The 24,018-nt window shown below is 39.9% G+C and overlaps 1 protein-coding gene across 1 annotated transcript; it reads left to right on the forward strand.

The window, feature by feature from the left end:
• Positions 1 to 267: 267 nt before the first annotated feature.
• On the forward strand, positions 268 to 23,116 carry LOC101085936 (zinc finger protein 708-like). The gene is made up of 4 exons (XM_019819176.3): positions 268 to 405; positions 3,852 to 3,978; positions 4,461 to 4,556; positions 17,252 to 23,116. The coding sequence occupies exons 1-4, from the start codon at positions 391 to 393 to the stop codon at positions 19,222 to 19,224; spliced, it is 2,211 nt and encodes a 736-aa protein (XP_019674735.2). The 5' UTR covers positions 268 to 390; the 3' UTR covers positions 19,225 to 23,116.
• The last annotated feature ends 902 nt before the right edge of the window (positions 23,117 to 24,018 follow it).

The raw sequence follows: 24,018 nt of genomic DNA on the forward strand, positions 1-24,018 counted from the left end.
GAACGTTGAGTGCAGGCTTTGGCTAAAGGAGAGGTAATGGGGTCTCCTCTGTAGGAGTTGGGGAGGGTGAGGTCCGTGCAGCACACGTTCCCATGCTGCAGTCTAATTTGGGGGTGTCTGTGGGAGAAGAGGCCCCCTGCAAGCAGAGAAGGGGAAACTCAGAGCTAGGTCTCCAAGTGGGAGCTCAGAGTTCCTGAATAGCTCAGGACACAAAGGACTAGGAAGTTGGGCCGTTTTTGCATTACAATGTCCTGCCTGCAGGCGTGCAGTTAACTGGTGAAGAGGCTGTGTTGGTGGCTTTAAAGGCATTTTCTTCCTGATGCAACCGTGATTTCATCACTGAAATCAACCAAGCAAGAAATCTAGCGGACGAGGTGGAAGAAGAAGAAAATGGCCAGTTCTCAGGTAAGCCTGGCGTCCCACGTCAGAAGCCGTGTCCTCTTTCTCTCCTGAAATTCTGTGCTTTTAGAAATTGCAAATGTTGGTTCCTCTAGTCCTGATATTTCTGCTTTGTTTTCACCTGATTTTTTAAACCTTTTCAAAAATCATACTCAAGTTTAGGTCTTTAGAACACTGTTCCTCTATATCCCAGAGCCTTCTCTGTCCCCTTTGCGACCTGGGTTCCAGGAGGGCCTCGACAGTTGTCACTTGGAGTTAAAGTCCTGCAAGTATTGAAAATATTCCTTGTGACAGATCCCCGGAGGAAATTGGGGAGTTCAAAATTCCTATTGCTGATGGGGTCTGGCCCTGGTATTTCAGTCAAGGAAAAAAAAAACACTTCCCATGTAGGTCCACTTTGGATGCTTTATCAGCTCTGTGTAGATCCCGGACTAAGAAAATGAACATAAATACAAGATGGATATGAGGCCCAGAATAACTCCGAGAGTTCTGCAAATAAAAAAGGGCAGGCTTGGTCTTTCGAATGTGAAAAAGCTACTCTATTTAAAATATACCAGGTATTATAGGACATGGAAACGATATGTGATTGAAATTGGGATAAATCCACTGGTTTTTTTCATAATTAGATTTATCTTCTGATTTACTGTTAGGGAGCCACAAGAACACGCCAGTGATCATGTGACCTTCGGACACATCAAATCGTTTCCTTACAGCTGATGTTCCGTTGTTTAACTTGGCGTGGTGTTCTCCACCAGATTTCATTCACATATTCCCTCGTTTCATTCCTAAAGGACCTTAGATGGATTTGCTGAGCGATGTGCAGAAACCATCACATTTAAACTGGAAACTTTTTTCTCCTGAGTTTCTCTTTGCTTGTAGTTTCTGTTAAGGAGAACAAAGGCGAAAAAAACGTAGATACGATAAAATTTCCTGGCAACTTGCAGGTAGAGTCAAAAAACAACAACAACCTTAGCTTGACAATAGCAAGACCTTCAGGATCCCTTAAGTCCTCTTTAACATGTGAAAATTCCTGTACAAGCTTCTTTCATCCCCAGAATTTAAAAGTAGACGATTATTTCTCTTCACTGTCTCAGTGCAGATCCTGTCCCCATGCTTTAATGGAAGCAGCTTTTTGTAATGACTGTGTCTCAAGAATTCTTCTTGACTTCTAGTTCCCGGGCCCACCCACATTGCCTCAGTTTACACACTAGTGTAGTAGAGATAGTGACTTGTGGGAATGGAGGTTCTAATTCAGTCAGACCTCCGTCCTGTAGGCTTCTATTTTACTCTACGCTCTTGTCCCAGGCATCCTCTTCTATTTACTTTGTGTTTTCAGCAAAAGAAGAACCACAGAATTAACATGTTTGAGTGTCTTAAAATCATGAAATAGATCAAAAAGGAGGATTGAAACAAAAGTCTTCGGTGAAATACTATGTCGTGGGATCCTTGAGCACAACTGTCAAGAAACAATTCTTGAGACGTTTTATGGTGCATGTTACTAATTATATTTCAGTAGCTTGGGCACAGGAACCTTGGGCAGAAAGAGCTGCAGGTTGGCTGTATGCAGCTGGGGGTTATCTGCAAAGTGCTCAAGTGGGAGGGGACATGGGAGTATTAGATCATCAGTGTTTCTTGGAATTTCTACTTGGAAAGCTACTTTTGCAAGATTTTTCTGGTGCTTGTCATTCATTTCGATACTAGCCATCGATGAGCTGTATAAGCAGCCACGAGACCCTGTAAGAATGCAGCAACCAGCACGTATTTGATCCTTAAGGAATCTATGCAGGCTAGAGAGCAGCTTTCTGGGCTAACGGTGAACAGTTTACTGCTTCTATCCATCACCATACTGGACTCAGATATAACAATTATTTCATTCTGTGTGTTCGTGTTGCCGTTGTGAATAAAAGAAGCATTGTCAGGCACAAAGAGACGAGTTTTATTGTCATTGGAAATGTTTAAGTCACCATGACCGTTTTCTACTCTGTCATTTTTAATGTGTATTGAATTACTTTCTAAATAAATGTATGGATGTGTGCAGGAAATGTAAAAAGGTACATCAATTTTGTGTGGATTGCTTGTTTCCATCACTCCTCAGGTTTGACACCTTTATGAACAATTTTATAGGGTCCTCTCTGTATACTGACCTGTGTGTCATTTTAGATCAACTGTAGGGCAGATAACTTGTAGGGCAGATAACCTGGATTACAACCTGATCCCTTCTGTATATTGGATGTTTGACAAAATACTCCATGAAAATAAAAGAATAACGAGTTTGTTCTCTTAGAGTAGTATTATTTATATTTCATTAGTTTACGAGAAACTTAGATGCTCACTGATAAGTATGAAATGCTCAGAAAAAATTGTTGGCTTTCTTGCTATTCTAGTAGAACCTGTAATTGCCATAAAACCCATTCAGTTACCAGCCCTCCAAGAATTCTTGCCTTGGAGTTCTACCTTTGTTATTCAAAAATGTATCCCTTGGCCCAAAGGCTAATGCCTTGTTAGAAATGCAGACTCAGATACCACCGCAAAAGTCCTGAACAGAACCTGCATTTTAACAAGATCTTTAATACACTGTAGTGAAATTCTCATTCACCTTAGAATTTGGTAAGCATATTTGTAACCCGCTCAAACTTTCCATCTAAGAAATAGACACAGCTTCTATATGATACAAATGCAGTATTTAAAAATGCGTATTCCTGTATTGATGCCTTTATTTCACAAATCCTCTTGGGTAAACACACAGTGTTTACAATGTTTTTGTGAATCATATACCAGCCTGTTATCTCAAAATTAGAGAATACATGAGAACATATTACTGTCTTAAAAATCACTGCATAAAGCGAGAAATTCTCCTAGGCCAGAACCAGCTCTCCTAATATAACTACTAACATGAGTTCATTCTTTGCTGACTCACAGAGAGAAACTACACCAGCTGGGGTTGTCACATAAAGGAAACTTGATTTTCAGCAAATTAGGAGAAAGGGAATAATTTCCAGAGCAGAGGCTCACTGAGGAATGGGGAACGGTTTCCTTTTATTTAAGATTAGGGTGGATATTGAGAAAGGAGAGCCTTGCCCTCATATGTAGAGGTGAGTAATGGCAACTGTCACTCCTTGGGTTACTCTTTAGTCCATCTGCAATAGGTGTGAGTCAGGGGCTAAGTTCATATTGGGCCAGCCCAAGCTCTTCCTCGGGGCAGTCATTACCTTTTGTTGGATACTTTCTGTTTTCCCATAGGAGACTGAGCCCATGGGGGGTTTTGCCTGAAGTAGAAGATGGTAGAAAGAAGAGGTAAAGGAAATTGAGGGATTAAGGTCAGTGGGAACAAGCAGGTAAGCAGTGAAAGTCAGGTCTTGGGGTCCAGCTCGTGACATTAACTCCCTCTTTAATCTTAGGTACCATTATGACCTCTGCCTGTGGTCACTTGGTAACTGTGGTATTCATTGCAGGAACTGCTGACGTTCAGGGATGTGGCCATAGAATTCTCTCAGGACGAGTGGGGATTCCTGAACGTCGTTCAGTGGGAACTGTACAGGGATGTGATGTTAGAGAACTACGGACACCTCCTTTTCTTGGGTGAGGATAACTCCTTCCAGACTTCCCAAACCACACTCAGGGTTTTGCTCCTTCCTTTGAAAAAGCTTCCTCTTTGCATGACTGGGATTCAGATCCCTGCAGTGAGGGAAAGAAGTAGGGGTTTGTAGATGTAGAGAAATACCTTCCTGATGTTTCCTTTTCAGCTTTAGCCTCCCCTTTCATGTAAGATCTTCATTTCTGTAAATTAGTGGCATTTGTAAACATTGAATGGCATAAAATGGTACCTCCCACATGTTTAACTCCAAGTTCTCCCTCTTATTGTATCTAGTATTTGGAAGTGGAGGTCAAGATCTGAACATTGGAAATCCTTCCTGCATGCTGTAAAGGGACTTTTGGGCAATGGCCTTTGGGAAATCATTTCCTAAAATTCTACACAGTGGCCTCTCTCGTCCGCTGAGCACAATAGTGGGTCGAAAGTTAGAATCCCCGTCAATACTCTGTTCCTTTTCTCTAATAAACAGGTCTTGCTGTGTCAAAGCCAGACCTGGTCATGTTTTTGGAGGAAAAGAAGGAGCTGTGTGATGTGAACGAAAAGGAAACCATAGCCACACCCCCAGGTAGGTGGGGATGAGTGAAGCAGATGACAGAGGTGAGGACCAGTCGTGAAGGAGGAAGATAGGCCTTAAAATGTGGTTGAGCAGCTCTCCTTGAATGGAAATTAGCTAGTTTTATGTCTCTCACAGCGAGCCATCTGCTATCTAACACCTCCGGCTCTTACATTCTTTGAGAATTCTCCTTCAGCTCCAGTGATGGTCCATCATGTCCACAGTGAGGGCCAGGAGGAGACTCCCCTTGGAGTGTGAGGGCCTGCATATTCTGAGAGCTTCTCCATTGCTTTGAGGGCCCTGGGGAAGTTTCCATATTTCTGACGAACTCTATTCTAAGCTATTTCTAGGTTCTGTTTTGCCTCATGTGAGAAGTGTGTCAGGATAATGGTGGCCATATTGGGGTTTGGTGCATAAACTCCGAGAACGCTGGAGACAGATATCACATGTTTTCTTGTTTAACCTTTCCAATGTTATGGAGGCTTTAATCTTAATCATATAAAACTGAGACTCAGTAATTTCATCAGATAACAAAGCACCTCCCTAAAATAAGAAAATCTAATCCTTTATTTCACATCAAAAGTTCATTTGGGGCGCCTGGGTGGCGCAGTCGGTTAAGCATCCGACTTCAGCCAGGTCACGATCTCGCGGTCCGTGAGTTCGAGCCCCGCGTCAGGCTCTGGGCTGATGGCTCAGAGCCTGGAGCCTGTTTCCAATTCTGTGTCTCCCTCTCTCTCTGCCCCTCCCCCGTTCATGCTCTGTCTCTCTCTGTCCCAAAAATAAAATAAACGTTGAAAAAAAAAATTAAAAAAAAAAAAGTTCATTTGTCTTTCTGTTAACTAAAATTAGGAATTTTCACTCTGCATTCCATTCCTCAATGGTGAAATAATTTAATGCATCTATGTGTATCCCAGAATTCCTACAGAAATTAATGCCCTAGGGGAGCTCCAACATTTAGAGCTTAGAACTCACAGCCTATCATAAAGTCTCTCAATTATCACCATATTTCTTAATAATTGCATCATTTTATAATTTTATTTTATATGATGATAAGTTCTTGTGATTTTGTCATTTGTGTTCTCGTTTTCTGATTAGTTATATAAGATTAATCACTAAATTTAAAAAGCCTTTTTTTTTTCTTAATGTTTATTTATTTTTGAGAGAGAGGGAGACACAGAATCTGAAGCAGGCTTCAGGCTCTGAGCCGTCAGCACAGAGCCAGATGTGGGGCTCAGTCCCACAAACCATGAGATCATGACCTGAGCTGAAGTTGGACACTCAACCGACTGAGCCACCCGGGCGCTCTGTTGATCTCTGAATTTTTAGATCAAAAGTTCTGATAGGCCATTGGCATATGCTTATAAGAAGTAAGGTGGATAATTAGTAAAATTGCCATATTTTAAAAAGCTTTTTTTATAATGTAATTTTACTTCAGTAAAAAATAACCAATAATAGGTTTCTCTTCTGCTTTCCTCAGAATGTTTCTGAATTTAATCCCCAATATTTATTTTTCATAAAGTGATTGTCAACATATTTTACAGCTCTGGTGGTTTCATTATTTACAAATAGGTTTATTTTGTCTGCTTGGTTCTAAAGAATGGATTATAGCCTCACATTCTATGTAAGAGGAGGAATATTCTAATAACATAATACAATTTTTTAATGTCTTTTCAGTGCTTATTCATAATATTTTTCATTAGAACTTTCCATGGTTGCTTTTAATGAATACTGTTTTTCATTTTACCATTGAGGAAGTCCTACCAGTAATTGAAAATGCTATTTTCTTAGGGGTACACAGTCATAGTTTAAAATTATAGTTATATAGAAGGTTGCCTTTTAAAAATTCATCTATTTTAAAAAAAATTTTTTTAAGTTTATTTTATTTTGAGAGAGAGAAAGAGCATGCAAGCAGGGGAGAGGCGTGGGGTGGGGGAACAGAGGATCTGAAGGAGACTCTATGATGACAACAGTGAGCCCAACATGGGGCTTGAACTCACAGACCATGAGATCATGACCTGAGATCATGTCAGACACTCAACCGACTAAGCCACCCAGGCGCCCCTCAACTATTTTTTATGTAGAATTTTTTTGGGGTAAATTTTGTCTTATTATGGTTTTACAGTTGTGAATAATGCGTTTCCTTTGTTGGGCTCTTCCACAACACTATTTAGTTGTGATTTCATTTTTGCCTGTGTATTTTGTGGTAGGATGACAATTTTCAACTTAGATTTTAAAATACTGTGAGTTTAACTCAAGTATGAATCCACTTTATGCACTTTACCAGTAAAATTATGTATGTATTTGTATAAATATTGTGCACACATACTTCGTGACACACGTTGTTGATTTTTTCTCTTGGTTAGTGTTCACTGAATGTTGTATCCTGTATACATGAATTGTTCTAATAGTATAATATTCTTCCCCTAAGGTCTACTGAGAATCCTACCAATAATCTTACAGGAGCTCCCTTGTATGAGATTCCTTTGTCATACTGTTTTGAAATTCTCTGATCACCTGTGAATTTTGATAGATTAATTATAATGTGTTAGTGGGTTCATGTCTTGATATTTATCCTACTTAGACTCACTGAGCTTCTTGAATTTGTCTCTTCTTGCCACATATGTTGGAAGTAGAAGCCTGTAGTTCTTCCTGTAAACTCTGCCCCCTCTCACTCTCCTCTCCTTATGAGGTTCCCTTAATGTATTTCTGGGTTCACTTGGTGGTGTCCCATGAATCCCTAGACTCTGTCCTTTTCCACCTTGTTCTTAGCTCCTCTCAATAGATCATTGACAACAAGGGGTCTCTCAGTTAATCTGATCTTTCTTCTGCTGGATCACATCTGTTGGTGACCCCGTGGTGTACTTTTAAATTCCGTGATTATACCCTTCAGCTCCCAGTTTCTAGGGTGATTGATTGTTATACTTTTCATCTCTTTGGGTTTACATTTTGGCCATGCATAGTCTTCCTGACATCATTTAGTTCCCTGTTTTCTCTCCTCCCACGAGCATCTTCATGATGGTTATTTGAATTCTTGGTCAGGTAATTAATAGTTCTTTTTAAATTTAGGGCCAGTTTTGGAGATTTATTTTATTCCTCTGACTGGAGTAGTTTTTCTACTTTGTATGCCTTGTGATCTTTTGTTCACATTTGGGAATTAAAGAAATAGCCTCTGAGCCCATTCTCCTGAACTTGATTTGTACAGGAGAACCCAAATCACAATAATCCTGGTGCTTGTCACATGTATTCTGGGCATTTGTGTTGTCTGAGTTTTTGTTAATTTCTCAGTTTACAGAGGTGGAGTTACTTCTTTAGAGCCTGTGATACCTTCCCCTGTCTTCAGCTCTGTAGTCTCTCCAATGTCTGGACAAATGCTCGCCTTGGGACTTAGCAGCCACCACAGTGTATCATTGGGTTCTCTCATTCTCTCTGTGTCACGCGTGACAAAAAAAACAAGTCCCCTGGGCAGTTGCAAAGCAGCTAGATTATTGCTCCCACTTATGTCTTTCTTTCCTGAGCAGAGTTGAGACTTTTCTCACGGTCTTGCCCACGGAGTGCCAGGGAGAGTGAGCAGCTGTTGTGCACAACTGTCAAAAACTTTCCTTGTCCCTTCAGTGTGGTTCTTCTTCATTCATACTTGAATGCTTGTGCTGTGTTCTCCTAACTGGCTTCTGGAGCACTGAAAAAAAGGTAATATGGTTAATTTTGTCTCCATGGAGGATCAAAGTCCTGATGCTTCCTATTTCTCCATTCTCCTAATGTCCTATGATGGGGGTTAATTTTGCACATCAGTATTTTAATGACCATGCATATGAGTTTAGTAAGTGAGATAACCTGTTTTGTATCTTTTCGTTGTGTCTCTCTATAACCTCTTAGGCTTGTTGGCAAAGACAGGCAAAGAAGATTTGTTCTATAGAGTGCTGGGAATATATGGAAGCTGTTGCCCGAGTATTTATACTTAATGACAGGGATGATGATGGGGGTTGGGAAAGGGAACAAAGGATGTTCTGATGGATATAACCAAGCTGGGACAGTTATCCATAATGACATCCCTACTGCCAGAAGAGATCAAGGGTATAAAACACTTGGGAGAACTGCACTTTAAGTCTGTTATATTTGCAGAGCAATGTCTTTGAACACAAGAACCAAAATCCATTTTTTAAACATACACATTGTCTTAAAGGACATTTGGAAAATCTGAAAGGCACCCAATCCGTACTGAAAGTAACCATTTCAAACATAAAATTGGATTAATCATTCACCGAGACGTTTTGAAATGTTAGACTTTTTTTTTTTTGAAATGTTAGACATTTCAAAATGAAGATAAAAATTCTAAATATGATTGATTTGAGAAATTCTCTTTGGTGGGTTTCGTATTCTTCCACTAACACATAATCCCTTGTTCCAAAGTCTCTAATCTTGGTAAACGTGGTAGCATCTTTAACCAGATTTCACTGCTCAATAGTTATCACATAATACTTAATTTGCAGCAAGTTTTCATGTGTTGTGAACATAGGGAGATCTTTAGTGAGGACTGCATCTTCCGTAATTAGTGAGGTATTTATAATGGAGACATAACTTACCCATACAGTGAATCTGGGAAAATGCTAATCAAGGGTCAAATCCTAATAAACATCAGAGAACTCAGTGTGCAAAGAGCCCACATAAAAATAATAAATGTGGGGAAGTCTTTTACGAAAGTTCAAATCGTACTATGTACCACATATCCTTACTAAAGAGAAGACTTACAGATGTAGTCACTTTGGCAAAGCCTTTAACTTCAAAACCCACTCAATGGCAGAGATTTTACTTTCTCGTTTATTCATTTAAAGACAGAGCGTGTGTGCAAGTCGGGTGGGGGGAGAGAGAATCTTAAGCAGCGTCTTAAGATGGAGCCCATTGTGGGGCTTGATCTCCGGACCTTGAGATCATGACCTGAGCTGAAATCAAGATTCAAACACTTTACCATCGGATCCAACCAAGCTCCCAACAGCACAGATTTTATAATGGGAAGAAATACTACACATCTACAAAATGTGGCAAAGCAGTAAAGTACTTCTCAAAACTTCCAACCCGAAGTAGAATGTAGTGGGGAGAAGGCTGCCAAATGTAAAATATGATGTGACAAAGCCTTTAAACAGAACTACAGACTTTCTGAACATGAGACAACACATAATGGAGGAAAACGCTAAACTGCACAAAGAATGTGGCAAAGCTGTTAACTCCTGATCAAAAGTTTTCAACAAGAGGTAATAACATCCTGGGGAGATACCTTGGGCTCCATGTCCCAAACCAAGATCATTACCTGAGCTGAGATCAAGAGTTGGACTCTAAACACACTGAGCCAGCTAGGTGTCCCTACTTTTACTCTGAAATCATCTCACGCTATGCCTGTGTTACTTCTGTGCATGCAAAATGATTTGATTATTGAGGGGCTCTTTTATGTTGAGGAATACGCTCATGCCTACATTTCGTTTCTTTTTCCTTTTTCCTTTTTTTTTTTTTTTTTTTGTTGACAAAGAGGGCACAAGTGAGGGAGGGGCAGAGAGAGTGTGGGAGAGAGAAGTGGGGTTTATGCTCACCCACTGGGGGACTTGAACTCATGACCTGAGCCAAAGTCAGACGCTTAACTGACGGATCCACCCAGGCACCTTCGTACCTACTTTTCCATGAAAGATCAAGGAAGCTGTCGTGTATACTGACTGTACAAAGGGGGGTCCACATGGGGATCCTGTTTGTGGTTGATGTGTAAGAGTGACAAAGTCAGCATGAAGTAAGTGTTCAGGGCATCATTCTTTGCGCTAAAGTAAGACAGAGAAACTCAGAATTTTAAATAGTTTTGCCAGTTGCCGTTTAAGTAGGAAACATTGGAATTGCATCAAAATATGGATGTCTTCAAAATGGCCATTCATGGAATTCAAGAATATTAATTATGTGGTTGACATAAAGAAATTTTCACAAATATCTGAGGAAAGATTGGCTAACTCTTCCCGTAAAAGGGTGTGAAATTATCGTACATCCACATGTACTTGATTATTAGCCTCCGTTTGTAAAGCATGGGAAGCAGAACTCACAGATCATTCTATCAGAAGAAGAATGATTCTCTTTTATTTCTTTAATTTTTTTTAAGTTTATTTTATTTTGAGAGAGAGAAAGAGTCCCAAGCAGGCTCTCCACTGACAGCACAGAGCCTGATGCAGGGCTCGAAGTCGCAAACTATGAGATCATGACCTTAACCGACGTCAGACACTTAACCAACTGAGCCACACAGGCGCCCCAAGAAAGACTCTTGAATGCTTATAATGGGTATTTGACCAAGACTCCTTCTGTGATTTTGTAGTGGTTTGTTGAGAGTGCTTTTGAAATTAAAAGAATTCTAAGCCATACCGACTGAATTCTCAATCGCTATTTATAAAAGTTTCCTATTTTTCTTTGCTCTTGTTTCTGTGAGCATAGAGAACACAGATTTTTCTGGTTTTGATATGCGCAGAATGCAATAGGTTATATTAAGCTAAAGATAGGTTTTGGAGTCCCAGAACTAACTAGAAAGAAGTTCCCGTGTGCCTATGTTTGTGGGTGTTTGTACCTAGATCTTCAGTAGGAGAGGGAATATTGCATCAAAAGAGATAATTTCCAAATTTCAAAATTGATGATTTTTAGGGGCGCCTGGGTGGCTCGGTTGAGTGTCTGACTTCAGCTCAGGTCATGATCTCACTTTTCGTGAGTTCAAGCCCCACATCAGGCTCTGTGCTGATGGCTCAGAGCCTGGAGCCTGCTTCAGGTTCTGTGTCTCTCTGCCCCTCCCCTGCTTGCACACTCTGTCTTTCTCTAAAATACATGAAAAAATTGATGGTTTTCTAGCAAACAAAAATGTTAAGAGATACCTAATGGGAATAATTTTCTCTACATCGTATTGAAGTTATTTCTCTTAAATCTCATGTATCTTTGTTTGAGAATCTCTCCAGGCAAATCCTGTCTTGTCTACCTAGCTATTAATTGTATAACATCTCTGTTTTCCTTGTTCGGCTGTATATTAGTTGTTGCTCATATAACTTGCTCAGGGATTTTTAGAACAGTTTGCACAAAATGACGTGTTCAAAATTATTTTGAATATGGAAATAATTGTTCAGGGAGTATATCCAATTCCATATAGTTTATTTGCTACATTTCACTTCTTCTGAATTGGAGAAGAACACTAAGAAAGATTTCTTTAGGGGACAGGGTGGTTCATTCAGTTAAGCCTCTGATTCTTGACAACTCAGGTTGTGATCTCGGGGTCCTGAGATCCAGCCCCACGTCGGGCTCTATGCTGAGCATGGAATCTGTTAGGTATTCTCGGTCTCTACCTACCCTCGCTCCCTCTCTGTCAAAATACACAAACATTAAAAAAGATTTCTTTAATTACTGGTGTTTTTGCTTCTTGGAAGTGGCATCATCCAAGTTATTCACACTTTACTGTAACAATTTGATTAGGTGAAGAATTAATATTCTAATGTAGATAACTGGGATTTGGATTTACCAAGATTTTTATGTTTTTATTTGTATTCTATTTTTTACATTTTTCCTTATATTCCATTTAAAATTAAAAAAACCCGTTTATTATTTTTGAGATTGAGAGAGAGACAGCAAGCTGGGAAGGGACAGAGAGAGGGACACACAGAATTAGATGAAGGCTCCAACCTCTGAGCTGTCGGCACAGAGCCTGATGCGGGGCTTGAACTCATGGACCGCGAGATCGTGACCTGAGCTGTAGTCAGCCGCCCAACTGACTGAGCCACCCAGGCGCCCCTCCTTATATTCTATTTTTTATTATTTAATATATTTTCCTGTATTCATACTAAGAAACTAATTTGACATTTAATTCTTCTTTTCTGTGAACACTGTGCTCAGTCACGTATTGCTTTAGCTAGAAATTAGAGCATGCTCTTTTTAAAAACATGGTTTATCTTATTTTCTTATTAAAAATTTTTTTAATGTTTATTTTTGAGAGAGAAAGCGCCAGCACGTAAGCGGGGGAGAGGCAAAGAGAGAGGGAGTCACAGAATCCCAAGCAGGCTCCAGGCTCTGAGCCGTCACCACAGAGCCCAGTGTGTGGGGGCTTGAACTCACGAACTGTGAGGTCGTGACCTGAGCTGTAACTGAACCACCCAGCCACCCCATTTTTATTCCTTTCTTGAAATTTGGAATTTTTGTGTTTTATGTTTTATCCTCAATTACCTCTCGTAGTGGATCATTTCTGTGGTTTAATTGTGTTTCCATTCCCACAGTCACTTTGAAACCTGTGAATCTCCTTGAAGGTTGTGTCTGTACAACGGTCTGCGTGTTTCTCTTAGGTGAATTCACAGGCAGGCAGTCTGGGCTAAAGCTCAGGTTCTGCTATTACTGAAGTTTTGTCAAGAGAGTCTTTTGGAAGATGAACAGTTCTCATAGGTTACTGTGGCTTCATGGGTACGTTTATGAAAAAGTGTTATAATGGTATACAGTGTGTAGGAGATGTTCGAGAACCATTGTTTCTGTTCTCGATGTTAGAAGTTGTAATTTCTAGGGTCACCTGGTTGGCTCAGTCGGTTAAGCGTCAGACTTCGGCTCAGGTCATGATCTCACAGTCCGTGAGTTCGAGCCCCGCGTCGGGCTCTGTGCTGACAGCTCGGAGCCTGGAGCCTGTTTCAGATTCTGTGTCTCCCTCTCTCTGACACTCCCCCGTTCATACTCTGTCTCTTTCTGTCTCAAAAAAAAAAAAAAAGTTGTAATTTCTACAATAGTCTTTAAGTTCACAGTCATCCATGATTTCTTCTTTTTTTATGTTTATTTTTGGAACCTAAAACTGTGGCTCTTGGGGCATCTGGGTGGCTCAGTCCGATAAGCATCCGACTTTGGCTTAGGTCATGATCTCGTGGTTCATGAGTTCAAGCCCCACGTTGGGCTCTGTGCTGACAGCTCAGAGCCTGGAGCCTGCTTTGGACTCTGTCTCTCTCTTTCTGCCCCTCCCCCACTCATACTCTGTCTGTCTCTCTCAAAAAATGAATGAACGTTAAAAATTTAAAAAAAAAGAAGAAAAGAAACAAATACGGCTCTTGAGCCAAAGGTTGGCATCACTTTCAAGCTTATAAGAAATGTGGAGACTTGGAACCCACCTACAAATCCAAAGCAGAATATGAATTTTAACAAGATTGCCACTTTGTTCTCATACACGTTAACACTGGAGAAGTACGCATGTGACTCACCTACGTGTTTCCGTTACTCTATGCTTCTCTTTATCTTTGTAGTTCATTATTTTTATAGGTACGGATTTGTAGTTGCTTTCAGTCAGGAAGTGTGCTGCCAGCAACATGATCTCGATGTATTTTCAGGATTGCTCTGTGTATGTGTCATTCTGTAAAATCCATATAAATGTTAGGACAGACTTTGATCTTCCTGCCAAAAGTGGCGTTGGGATTTTGATGGAAATTGTGTTACTTTCAGTCTTATGTTTTTGCTTATTCTGATCTCTATTTATTTTTAATTTTTCTTTGTCATTTCCTTCCTCTACTAAATCTCAGCTCTGTTCTTTTCCTACTTCCTTGTAGTTTAGTGTTAAGTTGTTTATCTGAAATTTTTCTTTTTTTTATTTTAATGTTTGTTCATTTTTGAGAGAGAGCACGCAAGCTGGGGAGGGATAGATTGAGAGAGAGGGAGACACAGACAGAATCTGAAGCAGGCTTCATGCTCCCAGCTGTCAGCATGGAGCGGGACTCGAACTCATGAACTGTGAGATCATGCCCTGAGCTGACGTTGGATACTTAACTGACTGAACCCAGGTGCTGCTGAAATTTTTCTTAACATAAGCATTTATAGCATAAAAAAGTTTGAAAATGGGTTTCCTAGCAGGGAATATTAGCAGAAATAAACAATACAAGGAATGACCAAAAAAATAACAGAAAAAAGAAATAAGGATTCTTGAGGATTTTCTTAGATCATGTCATCTGTGAACAGATAGTTTTACTTTTTTTTTTTTTTTTCAACGTTTATTTATTTATTTTTTTTATTTTTGGGACAGAGAGAGACAGAGCATGAACGAGGGACGGGCAGAGAGAGAGGGAGACACAGAATCGGAAACAGGCTCCAGGCTCTGAGCGGTCAGCACAGAGCCCGACGCGGGGCTCGAACTCACGGACTGTGAGATCATGACCTGAGCTGAAGTCGGACGCTTAACCGACTGCGCCACCCAGGCGCCCCTAGTTTTACTTTTTATATTGGATTCCTTTTTTGTATGTTTTCTTGCCTAACTGTTCTGACTAGAATATTCCAATACTTTGTTGAACGGAAGTGAAGTCACTTCCTTACCTTGTTTATGATCACACAGGAGAAACTTTCAGTCTTTTATCTTTGAATATGTTAGATTTCAACTTTTGTACGTTTGTGTTCTTTATTAGGTTGAGGTAGTTTCCTTCTGTTCCTACTATTGAGTGTTGTAAATCATGAAACGCTTTCCAATATGCTCACACACTCTTATTCTGCGACAATTAAGAGCATCATGTCCTGTTTGATCTTCTCTTGGTTAATGTGCAGTCTTAAATTTCTTGATTTCTGTAAGTTGAAACACCCTTGAGTTAAAGGAAGAATTCCCACTTGATTATGTTGTAAAATATTGAAGTGTGCTTTTGATTCATTTTGCTTTAATTTATTGTGGACTTTGTATTGAATATTCCTCACAGGTAGTACTTTGTAATCTTGTGTACTTGTAGTGTCTTCCTTTGGCTTTGATAACCAGGTGATTGTCGTGCCACAGAGTGTTTTGATAATTTATCTTCACTTCTTGGAAATGTTGGAGGAGATTGGAAGCACTTTCTCATTGTTTCATCTGTTTCTCATTAAATGAATCATCTGGCAGAAGACCTTTCATTGTTGAAAGTTTGTAGAAATTTCTTTGGTAGGACTCGTGGGTGGCTCAGTTAGTTAAGTATCAGACTTCAGCTCAGGTCATGATCTCGAGTCCTGGGTTTGAGCCTTGCATCAGGATCTGCGTTGACAACCTACCTGGGGCCTGCTTGAAATTCTCCCTCCCTCTCTGCCCCCTCCCCCTCCACTTTCCTTTCCTTCTCAAAACAAATAAGCTTAAAAAGAAAAATAAAATTTCTTTATCAATCTAATCTACTTTGCTGTTGGCAGGTTGAGATTTTTTTTTTTTTTTAATATATATATATATAGGGGCCTGGGTGGCTCAGTCAGTGAAGCGTCTGACTTCAGCTCAGGTCATGATCTCACAGTCCGTGGGTTTGAGCCCCATGTTTGGGCTCTGTGCTGACAGCTCAGAACCTGGAGCCTGATTTGTATATTGTGTCTCCCTCTCTCTCTCTGCCCCTCCCCAGCTCGCATTCTGTCCCTGTCTCAAAAATTATATATATTTCTTATTTTATTTTATTTTATTTTATTTTATTTTTATATATTTCTCCATGATGGAGTCAGGTATGTTACACCTTTTGAAATTTATACTTATTTTTTTACAAGTAAGTTTTTTTTTAAGTTTATTTATTTTGAGAGAGAAAGAGAGTGCAACTTGGGGAGGAGCGGAGAGAGGAAGACAAGAGAATCTCAAGCAGGCTCCGCACTGTCAACATGGTGTCCAACATGGGGCTGGAACTCCTCAAACTGTGAGATCATGACCTGAGCTGAAACCGAGTCAGACATTAAATTGGCTGAGCTGCCCAGGCTCCCTAGAAGTCAACTTAATTTAATTTAATTTGTTTTTAGAGTGAGAAAGTACAGGGGTGGGAGAGCAGGGGAGGGGCAGAGATAGAGGGAGAGCATCTTAAGCAGACTCCACACTCCTCAGGCATCCCCAGGTGGGCCTCTGTCTCACAACCCTGAGATGTTGACCTCAGCCATTTCAGATGTTTAACCAACTGAGTCATTTGGGCACCCCATATACACCGGTTCTTTCTTTTATTTATTTATTTATTTTTTGGATACCTATTTGTGGGCATGGTCACCTCTTATAAGTATTTTTGTTTCTGTCATATCAGTTTTTTTTATTAAAAAAAATTTTTTTTAACGTTTATTTATTTTTGAGACAGAGACAGCATGAACGGGGGAGGGTCAGAGAGAGGGAGACACAGAATCGGAAACAGGCTCCAGGCTCCGAGCTGTCAGCACAGAGCCCGACGCGGGGCTCGAACTCACGGACCACGAGATCATGACCTGAGCCGAAGTCGGACGCTTAACCGACTGAGCCACCCAGGCACCCCTCTGTCATATCAGTTTTAATGTGTCTGCTTTCGCTTCTGATTGTACTTGGTCTTCTCTGTCCTTCTTCGCTGATTTAGTTACAGGTCTGTCATGTTTGTTGATCTTTTCTGAACACCAGCTCCTTTTCTTGTTGGCACTGTCCACTTTTTGCTATATCCTGTTTTGTTCATTTGTGGTTGATGTTTAGATTTCCTTCCTTCTGCTAATTTTGTTCTCAAACGGTACTTCTGACTTTTTGCCATATAGAAAAGCAACGTGTACTACAGGTGACGGTACTCCAGAATGATCTCTTAGGCTACATGGTCAGCACGTTATATGCAAATTTCTGTGTGCCGGCAGAATGAGGTCCTGATGGTTGCTTCTCAGCTGTCTTGCTGAAGTTCTCCGATCGATTTTAATTTTGCATGTTAGAACTGGTCAGTGTATTTATCTGACAGTAGTTGGATAAAAATGATTTTATTTTTCTGTTATTTGATCTCTTTCAGCCGTATCTTCAAATGACACCCAGAGCTTGCTGCCAAAGCCGTGCATAGAATCTTGTTTTCAGAATGTGTCACTGGGTAGATATAAACAGAGTGCCCTTGAGAATTTACACTTAATGATAGACTGGGACAATGATGGAGAGAGTGCAGAGCATCCGAGATATGAAGGACGTATCCAAACAGAGATAACTGCCCATTATGAGAATCTCACTGCCCCAGACGGTGAAGGATATAAAACATTCTGGACGACATCCCTTTTTAAGTCAACTACTTCTGCAAAGCCTTGTGTTTCTGTAAGCAATGGTTCAAATCCAATGATCAAAGATACGTATATGCAGAATCCAAATTTGGAAAATCTAGAAAATTATCTAGTCCAGGCTGAAAATAATTATTTGAACCATTTTGAAAATAGGTTTGCATTGACCTTTCAGTCCAATATTTCTGAAAATCAGGGATTTAAAAATGAAGAAAAAAGCGCTATGTGGTATCAGTTTGAGAGTTCCTTCACCGAGGAGTCAACCCTGCAAAACTACCAGAGCATTTTCAATGAAAACATAATTGCTCAATACAGTGAATCTGAGAAGATATTTATCCAGGGGTCAAATGTTAATAAACATCTGATTACTCATTTTCCAGAGAACCATTTTGAGTGTAATAAATGGGAAGTCTTTTATCAAGGCTCCAACCTTATTATACATAAGAGTATGCATATGGGAGAGAATCCTTATAAATATAATGAATGTGACAAAGCTCTTAACCAGACCTCCAATGTTATTGATCATCAGAGAATGCATGTGGGAAAAAACTCATACAGACGTAATAAACCTGGGAACATGTATAGTCAGTCATCAAGACTGTATATACATAAGACAATCGGTGCTGGAGAGAAAAGTTACATTTGTAACGAATGTGGCAAGGTCTTTATCCACCATTCAAGCCTTACTCAACATCACAGAATTCATACTGGAGAGAATCTTTACAAATGTAATGAATGTGGAAAACTCTTTACCAGGCACTCACATCTTACTGAACATCACAGAATCCATACTGGAGAAAAACCGTACAAATGTCAAGAATGTGGGATGGCCTTTACCCAGCATGCAACCCTTGTTGGTCATTACAGAGTTCATACAGGTGAGAAACCTTACCAATGTAAAGAATGTGGCAAGACCTTTAAATGGCACTCAATCCTTAGTAAACATTACAGAACTCACACTGGAGAGAAACCTTACATATGTAAAGAATGTGGCAAGGCCTTTAGGCAGCATACAACCCTTACTCACCATTACAGAACTCATACTGGAGAGAAACCTTACCAATGTAAAGAATGTGGCCAAGCCTTTATCCAGCACTCAAACCTTACTCAACATCACAGAATTCATACGGGAGAGAAACCTTACCAATGTAATGAATGTGGCCAAGCTTTTAACCATCACTCATACCTTACCCAACATCACAGAATCCATACTGGAGAGAAACCTTACCAATGTAAAGAATGTGGCCAGTCCTTTAACCAGCACTCCAACCTGACTCGACATCACAGGATTCATACTGGAGAGAAACCTTTCAAATGTAAAGAATGTGGCCAGGCCTTTAACCAGCACTCACATCTTAATCAACATCACAGAATCCATACTAGAGAGAAACCTTTCCAATGTAAAGAATGTGGCCAGGCCTTTAACAGACACTCAAACCTTACTCAGCATCACAGAATTCATACAGGAGAGAAACCTTTCCAATGTAAAGAATGTGGCCAGGCCTTTAACAGGCACTCATACCTTACTCGACATCACAGAGTCCATACTGGAGAGAAACCTTATAAATGTAAAGTATGTGGCCAGGCCTTTAACAGGCACTCAAACCTTACTCGACATCACAGAATTCATACTGGAGAGAAACCTTACAAATGTGAAGAATGTGGCCACACTTTTATCCAGTATTCACATCTTATTCAACATCACAGAATACACACTTAAAAGAAACCTTACCAAAGTAAAGAATGTGGCAAAACATTTAATCTCTGGTTAATCTTTACTCATTATCACAGAATTCACACTGGAGCAAACCTTACAAATCTAAAGAATGAGAAAACTATTAAGGACTTCTCAGCCCTTACTCCACATCAGAGAATTCTATTGGAGAGGAACCATACAAATGTCAAGAATGTAGCCCAACCTTTAAGCAATGCTAAACCCTGACTCCTGAACAGAGAAGTTATACTGGAGAGGAGTTTGCAAATATAAAGAATTTGGCAAGCCCTTTAATCAGAGGTCAAGCCTCATTCAACATCACAGAATTAATACTGGAGGAAAAATTTACCAATGTAAAGAATCTGGTAAGACTTTTAGGCTCAACCCTACTGAGCATCACAGACTTTATACTGAGGAGAAACATTACAAAAGTAAAGAATGTGGCAATCCTGTAGCCGAAACTCACAATTTGTTCAACATCATAGCTATCTTAACAGTTTAGAAACCGTAACATGTAGAGAAAGTTGCAGTGCCTTTAACCGGAATCCAAATGCACACCAGATTCAATCCCTGAAAATGTAATGAATGAGCAAAGACCTTCATTTTAATGTACATTTTAGCAAACACCAGAGTGCATAGAGGAAAGTGACTTGAAAGATACGAATATTTAGGAAAATATTTAATTGAATATCAAATGTCAATAGAGGTGACAAATCAAGTGGCAAGCATTATGTCAGTCAACCTATTTAGACATTACATCAAAATACTCATAAGTAAAAATACAAAGCTAAACACTTAGATAATATATATGCTAATATGCTTCAAAAGCTTAAGTGGATGGATTTTTGCATAGGTATAATTTCAATGTGTTTTTTTTTCTTACATTGACCCTGAGATATTTGACTAGCAAGTATTGTATTTCTACTCTCAAATCGCAGAATTCATTCATTCCTAGTGGGTGTGTGAAAGTATGTGGCTGATAGTTGATGCATCAAAGATATGAGATGTCCTTCATTAGGTGGGACTCCTGCATACCTAAAAGTTCATGGAAGTTGGAGGACTGATGTACAATATGAAGAAAATCTAAATGGAGATGCTATTTATGCTTATAATGAGATAGGTGTTCAGAACATCAATCTTCTCCATTTATTCAAAGTAAAACCTTTCCCGAATATGATAAGTATTTTTTATTTTACCAACTGGTATTTAAGAAAAAAGACATGGCAGTCTTGTAAAATACTGGCGTATCTTCATAACAGCTAAAATTCGATGTAGAGAATGTCAGTTGATGTGGTTGAAATGGATCAATCCTCGCAGATGTCAGAAAGGATAGCAAATGCTTCCCCCAAACGGCATATGATTTTTAGATAGACATTTTTTAAGAAGGACCTCAGGCCTGAAAATTATGGAAAGTACTATTTCCACATCATTATATCAGGAGACCAATGCTTTTTGAATGCCTGTATTCTGTATTTTGAAGAAGGGTTATAGAGTGGATTTGGAATGCATTACTTAGTCTATTTGTGAACTTAATATATTTTAGTTACTAAAACATAATGGTTTTTAACGTGTTCGCATGGATGTGTAATGAATGAAGTATTATCCCACCACCAATGTTAACCTATCTCATTTTTATTTAAGGTTGTAGGAAACTGATGATATCTATCACGTATTTGTAATGGAGTGGAATAATACACCTAGAAATCCATTTTCTCAGTGGCTTTAAAGTTTAAATAATGTGTGATTATTTTTTCCCTAGTTTCTCAGTTGTATCATTTTCTCCTTTTCGGGACTAGTGGGATAGTACACGGATATATTATAGATTATATAGAGGTATTATAGACCGTTTAGCTCAAGGACTCCATGTTGGTGCCACTTGGCAGCCATTTTGTATAGCCAGTAGTTTCGCAGGGACTTGAACTAACACCGGCCTTTTCTCACTAGTATGGTCCCTAGATAACACCCTGTAGAGTCACAAGTTAGTGTAACTTTTTTTTTTATTGTTTATTTATTTATTTTGAGAGACAGAGAGGGTGAGGGGCAGAGAGAGATGGAGACAGAAAACCCCAAGCAGGCTCTGTGCCAGCAGGGCAGAACCCAACCTGGGCCAAACTCACAAGCCTTAAGATCATGATCTGAGTCCTTTAGCAGATTGAGTCACTCAGGCGGCCCGTAGTGTAACTTCTGATATAACTTCTCCCCCCCCCCCCCTTCACTTTTTCCCCTTGTGTGTCCCTTAGAGAAGATTCCCACAGAATTTACCTACAATAGGTTTTATTGTAGTCAATGACCCAATCTGGACCTTGCACAGGGACTCTAAAGCACCACATTATGGCCCCAAATAAAGGTATGTGCCCCCAGTCATAAGGGGGGAATGTTTTGATACTTAACATGAAGTAAGCATGTATGTATGACAATACTGGTTGAGTAGTAGACACCCGTAAGTAGGGAAACATTCCAATGGGAGTGATACAGTCCCAGGTAAGAGCTAGATAACAGGATGAAGAATTGGCATAAATTCTGCCTGTGGAGAGAAGACACTTGAGTTACACAACTGACTCTGCATTTCAAAAAATAAAGCTTCTATTTTGTTTTATTTCCTAGTTATCTCTAGATCTCCAGTTCTGTTTTTCCTCATTTTTGTTTCCAGCTACATAGGCATCAAAAACATTTTCTGCCTGTGTTGGCAGCTAGAATGTCCTCACTGAAATCCTAAATGCGATCATAGAGATGTTTGGCCAGTGGGACACGGTACTTTTTTTTTTTATTAAATTATTTTTTTAACGTTTATTCATCATTGAGAGAGAGAGAGCGTGAGCTGGGGAGGAGTAGAGAGGGGGAAACAATCCAAAGCAGGCTCCAGGCTCCGAGCTGTCAGCACAGAGCCCGATGCGGGGCTCAAACTCACAAACTGCAAGATCATGACCCAAGCGGAAGTTGGTTGCTCAACCAACTGAGCCACCCAGGTGCCCCCAGTGGGACACAGTATTAATTCAGACATTTAGCACTGGGATGTGGAATGAGAATATAAGTGAAACAGGACCATGACACCATCTTTAGAGAGATAAGACCTGTGAAATGAAAATGTGAGGTACCCTTTCAATGTGGCAAGGGAACTGGAGATGGCTCCCTTTTGTCACCAAAGTCATAGGCAGCTCTTGGTGGTGTCATCTAATGAGTAAATGTCACAGAGATGAGGATTTTGGAAATGGGGTGAGTTTCTGAAGATCAAGAAATTCATCTTTTATCTTCATAATTCAGTCGAATTGTGTGTTACTGAAGAACAGATTTTGGATGGCGATTACTGTGATTGCCCAGACATAGATCAGTGACAGTGGATGGAGGAGGGGGTAATGAATGGTGCACAGGTGTGGGCCTAGCTATAAAATGTCACATATAAGAGTAAATTTTGGAGATGAAGCCTTCTGGACACTAATAGGATCAGCAAGTCATGTGCTGTGGTTGGTCGCATCAAAGCACTAATATCCCAGGTATATAAGCCCATTTATGGTTAGATCCACTCTACGTGGGTGACGTTTTAGGGAAGCTGATGCATTGCTGTGAGGGACCTTCCTGTCTTCAGTCAGCCCATGATGAGTATAGTTCTGTGTTCTGATTCTTTCCAAGGCACAGAATTGTTGAAGTCGGAGAATTAGTGGCAGTGAGCATTTTTGATTCAAACAGTCCAGCACAAGTGTTCACTGACTAACGAACGAATAAGAAAGATACCGTCTATGTACACAACGGAATATTACCCAGCCATAAAAAGCAGTGAAATCTTGACATTTGCACTGACCTGGATGGAGGTAGAGTATTGTCTAAACGAAAAAAATCAGAGAACTACCGTCTGATTTCAGTTGTGTGTGATAAAGAAACAAGCAAATGGGGAAAAAAGAAGCAAATCAAAAAATAGACTTAACTATATCGAAGAAACTGATGATTACCAGAATAGAGGTGGGTGGGTGGGGGCACGGGTTAAATAAGTGGTGGGAGTTACGGAGCGCACTTGTGTTGAGCACTGGGTGTTGTATGGAATTATACAATCACTTGTACACCTCAAACTAATATAGTGTATGTTAACTAACTGGAATTTAAATAAAACCTTTAAAAAATAGTTGTGTTTTTTGCAGATTTAAGCAAACATTTTCTCTTAACTGACTTGTATGAGTTTCACAAAACCTACCTTGTAAACAAATTGAAACATTTATCTTTTCTCCCTACGGGATTTCTCCAGAATTCAGAAACTCTCAGTGACTATTAGCAATAGTTCATTTGTTCTCATATAAATGCCTCATTTAATAACATTACTTGAAACTACAAGGCTTAGTTTGAAAATACAGCTGAATCCTTGCCTCGTGAAACTTCGACTAATTAAACTGACCTATTGTCAGGACTAAAGTACCAGATCGAGGGTGTGAAAAATCTACCAGGTCAAGTTTTAATATGTGAACTACCATAGAAGTTGCAGATGGGGGAACTGAAGTGGTTTAGGACAACCTGCTCCGCCTGCCCCCACCCCTCCTCTCAGCCACAATATGCCACTTTGTCCCGTTGATAATTTGAGGTGAAGGTACTTTGAACTTGTGGGCTCAAGAGAACTTTCCCCCTCCCTTAACCACACAGAAGAGTCTAAGTTGTATGGCTTTTCCCACAGTAAGAGTTACTAACCAAGATAAAGTTTATCTGAGTGACACATCTGTGAGGTAGGACAAGCCTCTAGTTACCAAATATATACTCTTCTCACTCTGTGAAGTGCATTCCTTTCCTAGGAAGCTCCAGACACCTACCCCCTTTTCCTTA

Source organism: Felis catus, chromosome E2 (genome assembly GCF_018350175.1).
Source record: "Felis catus isolate Fca126 chromosome E2, F.catus_Fca126_mat1.0, whole genome shotgun sequence".
Taxonomy (NCBI): Eukaryota; Metazoa; Chordata; class Mammalia; order Carnivora; family Felidae; genus Felis; species Felis catus.